General features: G+C 36.6%; 2 protein-coding genes across 2 annotated transcripts in view; one reads left to right on the plus strand and one right to left on the minus strand.

The window, feature by feature from the left end:
• The window catches only part of LOC134815789 (limb region 1 protein homolog), a 103,680-nt gene that overhangs the window by 20,713 nt on the left and 68,198 nt on the right, over positions 1 to 14,769 (plus strand). The window lies entirely within an intron of this gene.
• On the minus strand, positions 171 to 1,152 carry LOC134815795 (large ribosomal subunit protein uL22-like). Its single transcript, XM_063824385.1, has 3 exons — positions 1,105 to 1,152; positions 647 to 927; positions 171 to 433 (listed from the first exon to the last, which is right to left on the minus strand). Exons 1-3 carry the CDS (start codon positions 1,142 to 1,144, stop codon positions 197 to 199), a joined length of 558 nt encoding a protein of 185 aa, XP_063680455.1. The 5' UTR covers positions 1,145 to 1,152; the 3' UTR covers positions 171 to 196.

A 14,769-nucleotide genomic window follows, 5' to 3' on the forward strand; every position in this document is an offset into this window, starting at 1 on the left:
GAGAGATGTACGTACTACGTATAAACTAAATAAGAAAGTTGATAGTTTTTAAATACGCTGCACTGAATAGTCAATCTGTTTCAATGTTTCATCTACAAGATGCATAGATCACGAATAAATCTGATGCCAGAATGAGAACTTTAGAAAGTTCTTTTTAATAAAACGAGGAATTTGATAAATAAAAATCACGATAAAATTATTCAGCTCCCAATCTTGCTCTGGCTCTGGCCTCCTTCTTCTTGCTCTTCTTCTTAGGAGCATCATCGTCCTCTTTGGCGACGACACTTTCTGTTTCAGTAAGGATCATCTCGATATGACAGGGAGAGCACATGAAGGGGTTGATTCTTCCGTGGGCTCGGTACGTTCTTCGTCGCATTTGAGGGGCTCTGTTCACTTGGATGTATTCGACAACGAGGGAATCCACTTCAAGACCCTGGTGGTTGAACAATTAGATCAGAATATGATGTGAAAGTTAAAATATTGCTCAATTATAACTCAAGTTTTCGCTGCTTTTAAGGCCATGCCTATTTGACCAAAAGTTGAGGAATAAATGGACATAGGATTGCCCCTCACCTCCCCCTCCCCCAGAGAATAAAATGAGGTTAAGAGAATTATAAAAGTAAAAAAGTTAAGACTTAATAGTTACCTTAACTTCGGCGTTAGATTCAGCATTCTTCAACAGATCAAGTACAATAGTAGCACTCTTTTTGGGCCATGCACCAAGAGATCCTGATGTGTTAAAAGCTTTGGTTTGGGCGTGACGTCCAACACCTCCCATAAACCTCCTCATTGGGATGATCTGTTTCTTTCCAACAACATCTTTAAGATATTTCTGGGCTTTTCGGAGATGCATTCCCTTGATGGCCTGAGCAACCTCACGGGAAGTTTTGAAATGTGTCCTTAGATGGAAGCCCCTGGCTTTTACCGCTGAAATGAAGAATTGTATTAATCCAATTTATAGATAGTCAATTCGCCTGCTCTCCCTTAATGCCAAATTCGAATAGATGCTGATATAATATAATTAGAGTGAATTTAGGTTTTTCAGTCGCCATCATGTAATGATTAAAAAATTTCGTACTATTACCAAACAAAAAAGATACTTACATTTGGCCGGATTCTCTGCTTCTTTGGCGTACCTCACCATCGTGAAGCTATAAACGTTAAATTATTATTACGGATTAAATATTGTGGTATAAGTAATCATTCGAATGAAGGAGCAGAAAAATTTATTTTAAATTTTATGTGGTATGGACTATGGATAATACGATTGTATGTCAAATAATCAAGAACTTAAGGGTTTTTCCAGATATAGAGCGATTCAAAGTAAACACAAATAATATCGATAAATAAAAACTAGATAAAACATTTAACTATCGGCAATCGTCACTTCAACTTCTACACCAGGTTCAATGCTGATACTGGTGATCTGTTTCACTGTTTCGCTGGGTGATTTCAGGTCGATTACTCGCTTGTGGATCTTCATCTCAAACTTATCCCAGGTCTTTGAACCTTCACCACAGGGGGTCTTTCTGGTGGTAATTTTAAGGTTTTTGTTGGGGAGACGCACTGGTCCAACAACATCAAGATCCTTGGCTTTGGCACCATGGATTAAATCAGTGCACACTTTCTCCAAGCTTTTGAGGTTCCTACTGGTTAAAGTAATTCTGATTCTGTGGCTAGCAACCTCGTCAACGGGCATGCCCTTCTCGGGCTTGTACGCAGCCATCCTGAACACAAAGGATGATTAGAAGGTGAGCATGGATCATTTGCTAATTACTTGTTAATAGTTCTCGTTACCAATCCTATATCATCTATATTTTACGAGGGATTAAAAACGACCGGTAAGTTAAAACGATAATGAAAATTTAATTATTATAGGCTACTATGAGCATTTTAGCAACAAATCGCATGATAGATCTGAAAATAAATCCCTAAAAAAGCTTGCACCAGACGCTATGATCTTATTGAGAACAACTTTGGACCAGAAGCATATCTACGTGTGATAAGAATCCCGGATATGACTTTCGAAAAAGCAGAACGGCTGCCATGTGCATGTCACAACCTTTACATTGAATAGGGCAGTATGAAACATGTTGGTGCCACAAGAAGATATGTGGTTGACTCTTTTTAAATCAAATCAATTTGATGGTGGTTTACTTACTGGTTGACTTACTGCTTTTTCAGTTGAAGGCTTAAGACCCTAGGGCGGGCCTAGATAGACGGTACCTGATGCGTCACGTAATCGACCACCTAACGCATCACATCACGTCTAGCTAGGTTTTTGCTTTGGCAAGGACCAGCACGTCATGACAAGTTTAATGAGATCAATTAGATTTCAGTCATGGCCAGTTTTAATGAGATCCAATGATTCCTTCATAGCTCGTCATTGACAGGGTGAGCATTAATAATATGATGATGAAAATCTTTTAAAATAACTGGCTACAATGAGCATGTTATTAACAATAAATAGTAGGGATCAAAAACTTTAATTTTTAACAGAAAATTTATAGAAACACACAAAAAATTCTACCCTGCTAAAAAGCTATTAAAACATTAATAGTTTCGTATAAAATTTAAGATCTTTAAAACAATTAAGCTACACTTAAAAATACTATTAAAAATGTTTAAGAAACAAAATATTTGACTTTACCAGTCTCTTGACGTTTCAAAATGAAACTAAGGTGGAAATGCAGTTACATACAGGACACTGGTTCTTAATCATTACTGAAAGAAACTATTTCGAAATGTTAGTTCTAGACACTTTACAAATGCTTTTCTGTGAACTAAAGGGGGGCATGACAGGTCTCCAATGTCTCTTGTCTTTTTTTAAAAGATAGGGTGCGGAGACATGTCCTGGAGACATTGGAGACACAGCTTTTGGAGACATTGGAGACATTGGGTCATTGGAGACACAGCTTTTGGAGACATTGGGGAAATTAGGGACCTAAAATGGAGACATTGGACACAGCTTTTGGAGACATTGCGTTGGGAACATTGGGGACATAAAATGGATAGTAGGGGCACTGGGGATATTTTGAAGTTTGTGTCTCCAGTAATCAACGTATCCCTTCTATTCATTTTCACCAAGTTTTGTAGAAATTTAGAACAATGGAGACAAATTGCTCTATACTAACAGTATAAAATAATACGTGCGTGCGCGGCTTGAGCCGCGCCGCATAAGAACGGATGCGTGCAGGGGCTGGAGTACGCTTGTATGTAGATTAATGAAATGTTGCATTGTAAATATTGAGAATTGACGATATATTATGATCTAATAGTAAATTTTACAAAGCTGGCTTTGGATTTAGGTAAGATTATAATTTGTAATTTATTTTTAAAAACCACGGATAGTTTTAAATTTATTTCTATTTGTCGTATAATCATGAATCATGAACAATTTAATCCTGTTTTCAAGAATGCGCGGCTTTGGCGGCCAGTTATTGACTTATACATTAAATTGAATTTTAAATAGAAATGTGAACATATTAAAATTTAAAACTTTCAAAACGGAGGCTTATAAATATTATTATATTATGATTGTAAAATAAAGGATAAAATTTTAAATTTGTTTCACTAAAATTTGTTTCACTAACTAGTAGGGATCACACAGACAGACAAGAATCTTTTAGTTCTTGATTCCTTGAAGGAATCAAGAACTAAAAGATTCCCAATGTCTCCAAAAACTGTGTCTCCAATGTCTCCAATGCCCCTAATATCCATTCTATGTCCCTAATGTCCCCAATGTCTCCAATGTCTCCAAAGGCTGTGTCTCCGATGTCCCCAATGTCCCCAATGTCTCCAAAAGCTGTGTCTCCAATGTCTCCAATGTATTTGTCTTTTTCGAAAAGATAAGGTGCGGGAGACATTGGAGACGTGTCATCCCCCCACTTAAGAGATCACATCGAAAAACTATTCCCCTGATATTACAACAATATCTGAATTAAAGATGTTTCTTGTCAAGTAAACACAGTCCAATATCACTTGACTATACCTCAATATGTTTGTTCGTCCATACTTGTACTATAAGTAACATAATTAGCAAAATATATAAAGCTATATAATAAATCTCGTTTTCTAAGAATAAGAAAACTTCATCTTTTTGACAGATTAATCTTAAGCGTAAAGTTAAGATTTAGTCCCTGGCTTTCGACAATTTCAACACAGACACTTGCACTTATATAATACATAGTCTCTGGAACAGTTCAGTATGATAGAGGCCTGCTCAGCTGCTCAGTCGACAATGGACAATCCACTATTTCTACAGGGTGGGCCAAAAGTCAGTGTGCAAACGTTGGCCTTAATAGCTCAGTCACTGAGTGCCCAATTGAAATAATTTGTTCTGGTATGACTTACTACCACCACTGGTTCGAGAAATTTGTCAAATCGAAACATATTTGTGTTCATTTTTTTCAAAAGAAGGTTCATTTTCGCATTTATTTGATAGTTTGGATAGTCGGATCGAGCCAAATTTTATTGAATTGTGTTTGAACATTTAAATTACGTTTGCCCTGAAAAAATGAGAGTTCTAGCTTCTCAGATGACCGAGATATGAACCTTAACGAGGTTATTCATTACGTGTGATCAGGTGATTGGTTTACCTAATCACGTGATTAAGTGACCCCGTTAACCACCCCGTTAAACATTATGGGAATCGTGAAGGCTGCCCAATTAAGGTGTCGTGTCGCGGTGTCACATAATCACCCAGTCAATTTTGTTAACGAGATACAGAAAATGCTTGATAACTTCGTCATTTCTAATCCGTTTTGCTTCATATTTTCAGATCATATGCAACATTTAATAATCTACCGGTTCTGAAAAAATTAGACATCTAGAAAAATATTCGAATTTCACATTTTGGTGACGGAATCCTCGAACCAGTAGGTACAGTAAACCATCTGCAAAGCAACAACCCTCAAATATAAAACACGGCGGAGGTTTAAGACCCAACGTTTGCACACTGACTTTTGGCCCACCCTGTATAAGAAAATTTTTAGAAACACACCTAACATATTCTACCTTGCTAAAAAGCTATTAAAAACATCAATAGTTTCGTATAAAATGTAAGATCTAAACAATTACTACCCTTCAAATACTATTAAAAATGTTCAGCAACATCATGTCGAAATTCGTGGGAAAATGTTTCAGAATAAGTCCTTTGTGAATGCAATGGGTTGGTAGTCTGTTCAACTTTCAAGCTACAATATAGATAAGTAGTTGATCTCATAAAAGCACAAGCACATAAAAAAATGGGAAAAGAACTAGTGTAGGCACAGTCATTCGGGTGGACTGATCGATTCAAAAATGTTACTGTATAACAACGACAGCCAGTCAGATTAAATCACAGTTCTGATAATGAGGAAATCAGAAAGAATGTTTAAAACTAGTGATGATGTTTATGTCATAATTCTAAATTGATCTAAATCTAAAATCTTAACATCGATTTGAAACTCCGTCAAGATTGGACACAGGAGTTGAGTCAAGAAGTAGCAAACACATAAACTTAGATAGATTATCTTTGAAGCTTGGTTTAATGAAGTATTTCTATAAGGTGTATTTTAAAGCGATTTAAAATAAGTCCGAATCACCGTTCTGCGTTCTAAAATCAAAAATACATCGATTAAAGTTGGTTTAAACTGTCTGGGAGCCCTTTCTAAAAATCTTAAGTTGTGTGTAGTCGTATAACATTTGCCTGCAATTAGCGAGATCAGATATCAGCTGTTGTAACTTGCGATAAAAAGTGCTCGCCTTCTAGAGTGGTCGTTGTGTAGCCTGTATACAAGAACTGTAAATTGAAACATACACGATGCAGCACTTAAACCATGATCATGAACATACGAAGTATTTGGTCGATGACTCCGATAATGAATATTTGTTTAATACCAGGCATGCAGATCAGGTAGCGAGAGCTACAAACATTGTTTTAATGAAATGTGCCACGAATTGGATTTTTGAAATACGGAGATCCTGTATCAAAAACCTGACAAGCGATCGGTTTCGAAAACAACAATGTGATTGGCTGAAATAAACTGTTTATTTCATTCTGAATGATTATTCAGCTCCTCATTTGAAAATAGCTGCAGAGAGAGTAGATAAACACAAAACAAAACATTCATTAATCGCGGAGCAGAATACTATCATTGATTTTTTTAAAAGAAAAACAAATTTTTACCACAAAACAGTCAATACATATTATTTTATATTCATAAATAAATTCAAATTTGCACACAGCCAAACATTGTTGAGAAATCCTTAGGTGCGGCTGTAAGCGACGCGCGCAGGGTTTATTCAATTGTTATCTTACAATTACATGTCACATTTATTGATTACTAGAGCCAAAACTTTTGATTCACGATGTCAATCCTTCGCAGCTCGGTGAGGCACAGTGGTGCATCTCGCCGATCTACCGAAGTGGTTGCGAGAAGCATTATTTGATGCGCGCGCGACCCAGTAGTGCATCGCACTACAACCAAAACTTCAGAAACAGAATAAATTTTTACAAATAAAATTTTTTCAAACACAAAACAGTGTACACATAATGTCACAACGAATTTATATAAAAACAACCCTTCAAAAACTCAATATTTTCCCTATCTGAAATATTGTGAGAAACATTTGAAAATCACCTTTGATTTGCAGAAAAAGCTCATTATGTGGTGAGATGACGAATGTTACTCGTTTAAATTCCTTCGAAGTAGCGCACACTTGATTGACTGTGTCAACCCATCGAGATCGTTGCTCTCCGATTTTTTGATGCGAAGCAAGAATGCTAGTTTGCGCGGCGCGTCAAAGCGGTGAAGTCCTCCAAGGGCACACCTTTTTTATTTTTTCCGAAATGTGAGCCTGATGCAAGTGCTACTGGCTACGAAATAGCGCGCGCCGGGCTAGTCCATTAATGTAACAATGGACAACAGTGAAATAATAATTACAAATTACTGATTGTCAATTCATTATATTTACATGATTGGCTGATCCAGATCGAATGTCCAAGCAACCAACCAGCCTTTGTGCTTTGGCGTACTGAGTTCTATTTTTGTCATACGTTGTATGACCCGCCGCGCACGAGTGCGCGGCTCCCTTGTATCGTAAGAACTGCATAGTGGAACCATAGTGGGGGTCAAGACGTGATACAATTATATTTACTGTCCGAGAACGAGCGTGCTAAATCACTCTAGTACAGTTGATCTTCGAGATTGTTCTAAAAGGGCCCCCGACGGTTGTAACCAACTTTAATCGATGTATTTTGGACGCTGATTCCGAATCACCCCCATGACATAAGGTTAAAATGCTCCCTTGACGAGATTGGAGATATTGGCGAAAAATTGTCTCGATCACGTGTTAATTGACGATGTCAATTCATGGCAGTTCTGCGCGGCACAGTAGCGCATCTCGCCGATCTAGCCGGCGCGGCACAGTAACACATCGCGCTACAAGATCACGTGATATGACCGTATAAGGAAGTTAGTCTAATTCCTCATTAGGGTTAGAGTTTCAGCGTGTGTTTTTGTTAAGGATTAAGTTAGGTTTAGGATTGGGATCAGATTAGAGGGTTAGGGTTTCGAAAAGTCGTTTAGAACCAGCTAGAGAACGGGTTGAAAAAGTCACGTGACAGTTGAGTGTAGAGTGATTAATTATCATCCGTCTGAGAACAAAATAAAATAACGTTTTACGTTCCCTTAATTCTGTAACAATCGGACATCAGACAATTATGGTTCGGGACACTTTTTTTTAAAAGTGTGGTGAAAATGACTTTGAGTGCCATGACACTTTTGACAGTGTAAGTGAAATGACTAGTAACTAGAAAGTGTAGCACAGATATGCCTTCAATCTTAACTGCCCCTGTAGGGAAAATCCATTACTTAGTTAATATGTCATAATATAGTACCAAGGCAGTGCCAGTTTTCAGCATTTTGGACTATAATGTTGAAAACACCCATAAAAAACTGAATTTTGCGACTTTTCTGTTCAAAATTCAGATTTTGTCTCAGAATTATTCAAAGAATATTTGGATTTTGGTAGGAATACTTGAACTGTGCTCAAAATAAGCAAAAAGTTATTTGTTTGGACAAATTTCTAGTTGGTTGAAGGGGTTGTACAAGGCCCATACTTTTGATCAGCTTGTGAATGAACTGTAACAACTTTCAATAAACGTTGGTCTGTAATAATGTAACCCAGGAAAAACCTATTGTGTGCCTGTATTCAGTAAAAATTCACTCACAAAATTACAATTGATTTTTTTACATTACAGTAGCTAGACAGCAACAAATTATAACGTTTTTCAATCATACTTTCGAGATTAAGTCTGCTCAACAGCATTCTGTTCGAAAATAAAATCGAAAATAAAAAAATAAAAAAGAGTGTGTCAGTTTTCAGTAAAAAGCCAAATTCATCACGATTAAAAATTCAAAAGAAATGACTCTTTGCTCAATATTGGCACTATACAATTGTTGTCTGACAGCATAGGCAGGTTCATCAAGATGATTCTTTACAAAATCTAACGATATTGTGTGTTCTAATTCAGCAAAAAGTCATTTTATAAATAACTAGAAAACCCGTGGTCACAGGGAGGAACCTAATAGTATTCTTTGGAAGTCAGTTTTAATCGTGTCAAAAAGTATTCATCCCCACCGAAGATACAGCCAATTAAAATGTAGCTCGCACTGAACACAGCGTAATATCATCAATACCGATCAAAATGACGTTAAAACAATCATTGCACGTGCACGTGCGTGTAACAATCCTCGTTAGTGTTACTATGGTTACTACGCAAGTTCCTATTTCTCGTCTAATTTGCACGTGGGCGGTCGTACAGACATACAGACAGAAATACTTCTCTGAATTATAGTAGAGATATTTTTAGCTTAAAATCTTCATAGAAATGACTTTTTGCTGATTATTGGCACGATAAAGTAGATTTCTGACAACAATATTATGTTCATCATGGAAATTTGGTACATACTATTGATGTTTGAAGTTCATTGTGCCAGTTTTAAGTTAGTAATAGCAGGTTATCACAACACTGCTTACAAAGCAAAAATTTTATGTGATATACCATTGGTATATGCCTAGAAAAAGAAGTCATTTTAAGCTGAATAATGGCACACAGTGCAACAAAATTGTGCCACATTAAACGAAAAAGGCACACCGCTCCCTCAAACAATATTCTGAACTAAAAAGAGTGCCATTTAGCAGTAAGAATGACTATTTCTGTCAAATAAGTCACTTTTTACTGATTTTCAGGACACATATGCTGTTCAAATTTTCAGGATGTAACTAAACTAAGATTCGTATCTGCAACATGAACAATTGCAGATCCCCAATTGCACTTGTTAAAGGTCGCATTAAATCTATGCTACTCAATGCTCAAAAAGCTGGAAACACTGATGAATGGTCAGAACTCAACTTTGACGGAAATGACATGTGCCTATAATTAAGAACACACAAACTAGTCCATATAGATTTCATACTACACACACAAAATAACACACACAATACACACCACAGTCAAACATAGAAACTATATATTCACACATATAACACAGAACACTGATCATCCGCTTTACACTGGTGTCTGGACTTGTCTGGAGTGTTCGTCTGGAACGTGGGACGGACTCACAAATATATTGTGTAAACGTAGCGCGCGAAACTTAAATATTGTATAACTCTATCATTTCATTACCCAGCGTGATTTACCGCGCCAGAATAATGAAATGAAGCCGCGCTATATCCGTGAACCTACAGTGACTTATATTTTATATTTTGTATCTCTTATATTATTACTACGTAACGCGAAATTAAGTTGTATCACACTCCCGGTTTTGGACCCCAATGTTAACCTTGCAGCAACTGTGTCAGCCCAATATACTCTAGAAGTATGATCACACTTATTTTAATGAACAAAAGACCCATAATTAATATAATCAGATACTCGTCAACAGCAGCAGTTTCCTTACGTGTGATGTGTTGTCCTTCTCCTTTCTGTGTCCCCGTCGTTTTGTTTTGTGAAATGTATTGTAGTAGTGTTTTAAAATTTAAATCGAACGCAACTCAATAGTTAATAATAACAAACACAAATACTATTTTAAATAATTGATTAATATCGATTTATATACGAACCAAACATTAATTATTCTTTAATAACCTTTTATATATGTGTTAAACGATCCAGGGCATATCTAAAATTCGATAATGAACTTCATATACTATTAGTGCCGCGTGCTGATAAATATTCTGGGAATCAATCCACCTAATCGTGGCGATAACATATTTTTGTGCTTGGCCGGTTTTAGGTTTGAGTTTGTGCTCCAAAAGTGGTAAATCGGGTGCTAGTAAAGCTCTTGCAGGCAACTGGCTCCTTTTGCCAACTGCTTTTGGTTTAAGCGCTGACTCACATTTGGAACTGGCACTGGTATAATTGTAATATCCTACGAAGTCAGCATGCTATATTATTTTGCAAAACTCGTTTAATATCTTGACAATATTTAAAGTTTATGGTTTTAGGTTTAGGCGCGGCGCACGCACCGCTTATATGTTATAGCTTCTGTTTTCAGCGCTGTGTTGCTACACACTGTATAGCATGTGGGTCAAGCGCGGTGCCGCGCCTAAACAGCAAAAGAGTTATTTATTTTAAAATTTATTTTTGTATCTCAAAAATGATGTAAAGTTTTTAATATGACGTAGAATTAAAACTATTTCCGTAGTACAGCCTAAGTGCTAAGCATGCTCGTTAGAAAAACTATGAACAATGAACATAACATGCTAGCTTTCTTTATTTTTGTAAGTCGCGTCGGCTGACATCTTGGGTTGTACTGGATGTAACAAGTTTATTATCGGATGTCTACTTATATTTATTATGATATCATTATTCATTGTAATGGCAATAAAATTTAAATTTTGTTTTACTTAAAATTTTGTTTTACTTAATTCGGTGGTTTGAGATGATTAATAATGCTGATATTGACATATAATAATTGGTAATTCCCACGTTGGCTGCAGCAGTCACTACAGCTGATTAGTGGCACTCTCATATTATTATCTGTTTTTGACCCCTTTATGAACACATTACTTTTCGAAATAGATGCTTAAACTAACACTAGTACACCCATGGATCAAGAAATAGACAATTTTTGTCTTTTTACATCATTTATCTATATGACTGATATGCTGAATTTGGGCACTCAGGACATAATTGAGTGTAAGCAGTACAGAGTTCAAGCCTTCTTTTAACTGATTAATGGCACCTTCAATCTAAAAGTCAATATGGTGACTGAACAAGAGAACTGAAATTTCGATACTTATTTCATCAATTAGAAAAAATTAAATTTCAAGCTGATACATGTGTGACTTTTTGCTGATGGCTGGCACATAAACATGTAGGAATTAGTTAAAAGACACAACCAATCATTGTCTTATCCAGAAAAAAACACAGTTATGCCTTGATCTTTTTAATATTTTGACAAGAACCATCAATAGAGCAGTCGTATTCAGATATAAAAATGACTTTTTACTGACTTCTGTCACTTACTGGAATTACTAATAATGACTAAAATGCTGAAAACAGTTACTCACTCCAATCTACTAGTGTAATGTGAACAATATTTGAGCAAAATATGGCGAAATCAATGGAATTAGTCAATTGGAGGTTAAAATGGTTTGCTGATTTTTGGCACTCAGTTTAATTGCTCATTTTATAAGCCATATTCTGCTTGAGCCTGGCACTTCGTTTTTTCAAATCACAACTGCTGAATATTTTCACTTCATCTTATGTACAAATTTATGGTTGCACTTTAAAAAGCACTGCAACTTTTTCCTCATTTTGTGCACTCTACTTTGAAAAAGGTGAAATCAGCAACTCACCACACTTTAAAAAAAACGTGTCCTTCGGTTAACTTATGTGTTATGGTAATAGGACACAGCCTTTCAACGCTAAATCACTTTACAGCCGATAAACAGCTGAAACCAACTTGTATCGATTTATTTTCGGACGCTGATTACAAATCACCCCACATGACAGGATAGGGTTAAAATGCTCCCCTGGCGAGATTGGAGATATTGGCGAAAAACTGTTTTGATTAAATTACATGATATGACCATATATCGGACCTTATATAGGACCTTATTATATATATAGCTAGGACATAGGAATAAGGAAGTCGGTCTAATTTCTCGTTAGGGTTAGGGTTTCAGCAAATTCTTTTGTTAAAGTTGAGTTAGGGTAAGTGGGATCAGGTTAGAGTGTTAGTGTTTTGAATAGTCCTTCAGGCTGTGCCAGCTAGAGAACAGGTTGAAATGTAACGTGAATTTTGGTAAACATTTTTGTTTCAAATCAATTTTATTAACAATAAAACTTTGCTAATTTCCTTAATATTAATACTTCGGCGAACTGAACTGATCAACTGTTTATATCAGTCGCAAACTAATTTTCCCTGCCTACACCCGTCGTCATTTCTATACACAAAACTTATTAATCGTACTAATCAACTCTCAAAGTCAAGGCTTACTCAAAACGTGAAAAATCGAAAATAAGTTCAAAGTTTAGTAATAAATTGGAAATGATATGGTTTATTAAGTATAGCTGTGGTGGTTTACTACCGCCCTCATCAGATAAAAATTTAAATTGTGGCAGTGCAATTGTTTCATATTCTAGCTCAAACTTGGCTCTCCTTCAAAGTTTTATCTATTTAAGTTTTTTACCCGTAAACTCTTAATAACTTTCACGTCTTTGTTCAGTCAATATTTTCCCTCATCGCATCATGACCTAATACCACCTAGTCATAGTATATACTATATACAGTAGTAGTACTATTATAACAAGATCTGGATTGACAGCATCGAAACAAATCTGCAATGCAGAACTTTCAGTAACATCAAGGAGACCAAGATACTCGGTGTGATCACAAAGATCAAAAACAGTGGGCTGCTCCTAGACAAAAACAATTTTTTATTCGGGCACAACACGAGTAAAAACTGGACAGCCGAATAATGGACTACATTCACGGCAGCTCACCACTCTTTGCGAATATCCAAAAGATCATGGGTGGTGGCAGTGGTGAGGCCTGTCGTTTCTGTAACAGCTTCATTGATTCTCCAGTACACCAGCTCCTATTGTGTCTGGAGGTGCAAGACACCAGTTACCTGCAACTGAAAGAAGAGCTGGGTGGGGCAGACTCACATTCCTATCTAGATGAAGTGTTAACAAAAAGCAGCACACAAAAAGCATTCATTAGGAGAGTCGAATTTCTTTGGGGACAAAATGATGCTCTCCAGGATTTATCTGACTAGAAAGATCATGAAATAAAGACTCTGCAAACATCTCAGAGAAATATTACCACCATAAAGAACAAAGAGGGAGTATCCTGGACCCCGAAATCCACCACTTTTCTGTACTTTCAGAGGTACCAATGTGGCAGGAAATCAGGGCTCATGCCAATAATTAGAATTGTGTAACCTAAATTATTTCAGAATTACAACTATTGTGTACTCAATAAAGTAATTATCACTTTTGTATCCTTGTATCCTTGTATCCTATCCTTGCTGCCGCTGAGCTAAAGCAGTAGAGGGGATGGCGGCTTCTCTAGGATCTAACACGTCCTGAAGCAGACCAACACTATGTCCCAACGCACTGGTGTTGGGATGTCTGCCCCCGGTGCCTGTCCGGGTCAATAAAGCAGTCAAGCATCATGTATGTTATGTTGAGCATTCTCAACCAACAAATGTGGGAACTCCCACGAAAGACCAAAACAGATCTAAAGAGACACTTTACAACATTGGAAAATAGACTTCAATTTGTTTATATAATTATAAAGCGTATATTATTGCCCACGTTAAGGGGCCTGTTAATAATTTATTAAATTATTAGCTATTTTAGATTTAATAATAATAATAAGTACTATTATAATAGGGTACTATAATTAGTACTATTATAGGGTCACTAGGGTGGAGTTTGTTGACATATTATTATTAATCAACTATATACAGCAAACACAAGATAATAGAAATTAAATCATAAAATCGAGTGGCCGAGTAGTCTCGACTCACCCATAACTTCTCCAAAGACGTCTATCATGAGCTTTGTACACTAAATCGTTGAAATTACTTAAATTAAATCTTTTATTTACAATCACAATAATTTGTTTTGTCATAATGTCTTTTAATAATAAATCAAATAAATTTGAACGAGGTCTGCCCCTCCTTCCTTTGTAGTCAAAACATCCTAAACATGCAAATCTGAATGATAAGAAGGCGGGAGTGTCATCACCGCTTCTGAGAACGTGCCCAAGCATCTTCCATCGTGCTTTCTTGATCCTTTCAGTAAGGGGACTGACATTACATCTCTTATATAAGTTCTCGTTACTGATAACCGTAGGCCAATAGGTGTTGATTATCTGTCTCAGATGCTTCCTTTGAAGAACGTCGACAGATGCCATTACGGTTTCAGGAGCAGCCCAGCTGCTACAGTTATACAACAACACTGAAGTGACAAGAGTTTGTTGACATACCACCATTAATATTAATGTGCACCAACTAATTATATCCATTCTATTGGTTTTGACGTGATGAGGGACAGTCTACACTTACACTGATAGCTTCAAAAGTTTGAGCTGGAATATTGAACAACTGAGTTGTGGGTATGGGAGCATTTGCTTATTATGACGTCAGCAGCCGAGGGGAGAGGGCTGGTTTGGAAATGCTGGATTGGGGGGGGGGGGGGGGGGGTCTGAGCCTTTCTGACGTCAGCAGAAATGTAACGTGAATTTTGGCAACAATTTTTGT

This window comes from Bolinopsis microptera, chromosome 5 (assembly GCF_026151205.1).
Source record: "Bolinopsis microptera isolate Bmic1 chromosome 5, MBARI_Bmic_1.0, whole genome shotgun sequence".
Classification (NCBI taxonomy): Eukaryota; Metazoa; Ctenophora; class Tentaculata; order Lobata; family Bolinopsidae; genus Bolinopsis; species Bolinopsis microptera.

Excerpts from the sequence above, each read along its gene's own strand:
- LOC134815795 (XM_063824385.1), bottom strand. The coding sequence starts at position 1,144 with ATGGTGAGGTACGCCAAAGAAGCAGAGAATCCGGCCAAAT. Across the intron at positions 928-1,104 it reads AGCAGAGAATCCGGCCAAAT|CGGTAAAAGCCAGGGGCTTC; the intron begins GTAAGTATCTTT and ends TCTTCATTTCAG. Across the intron at positions 434-646 it reads AATCTAACGCCGAAGTTAAG|GGTCTTGAAGTGGATTCCCT; the intron begins GTAACTATTAAG and ends TTCAACCACCAG.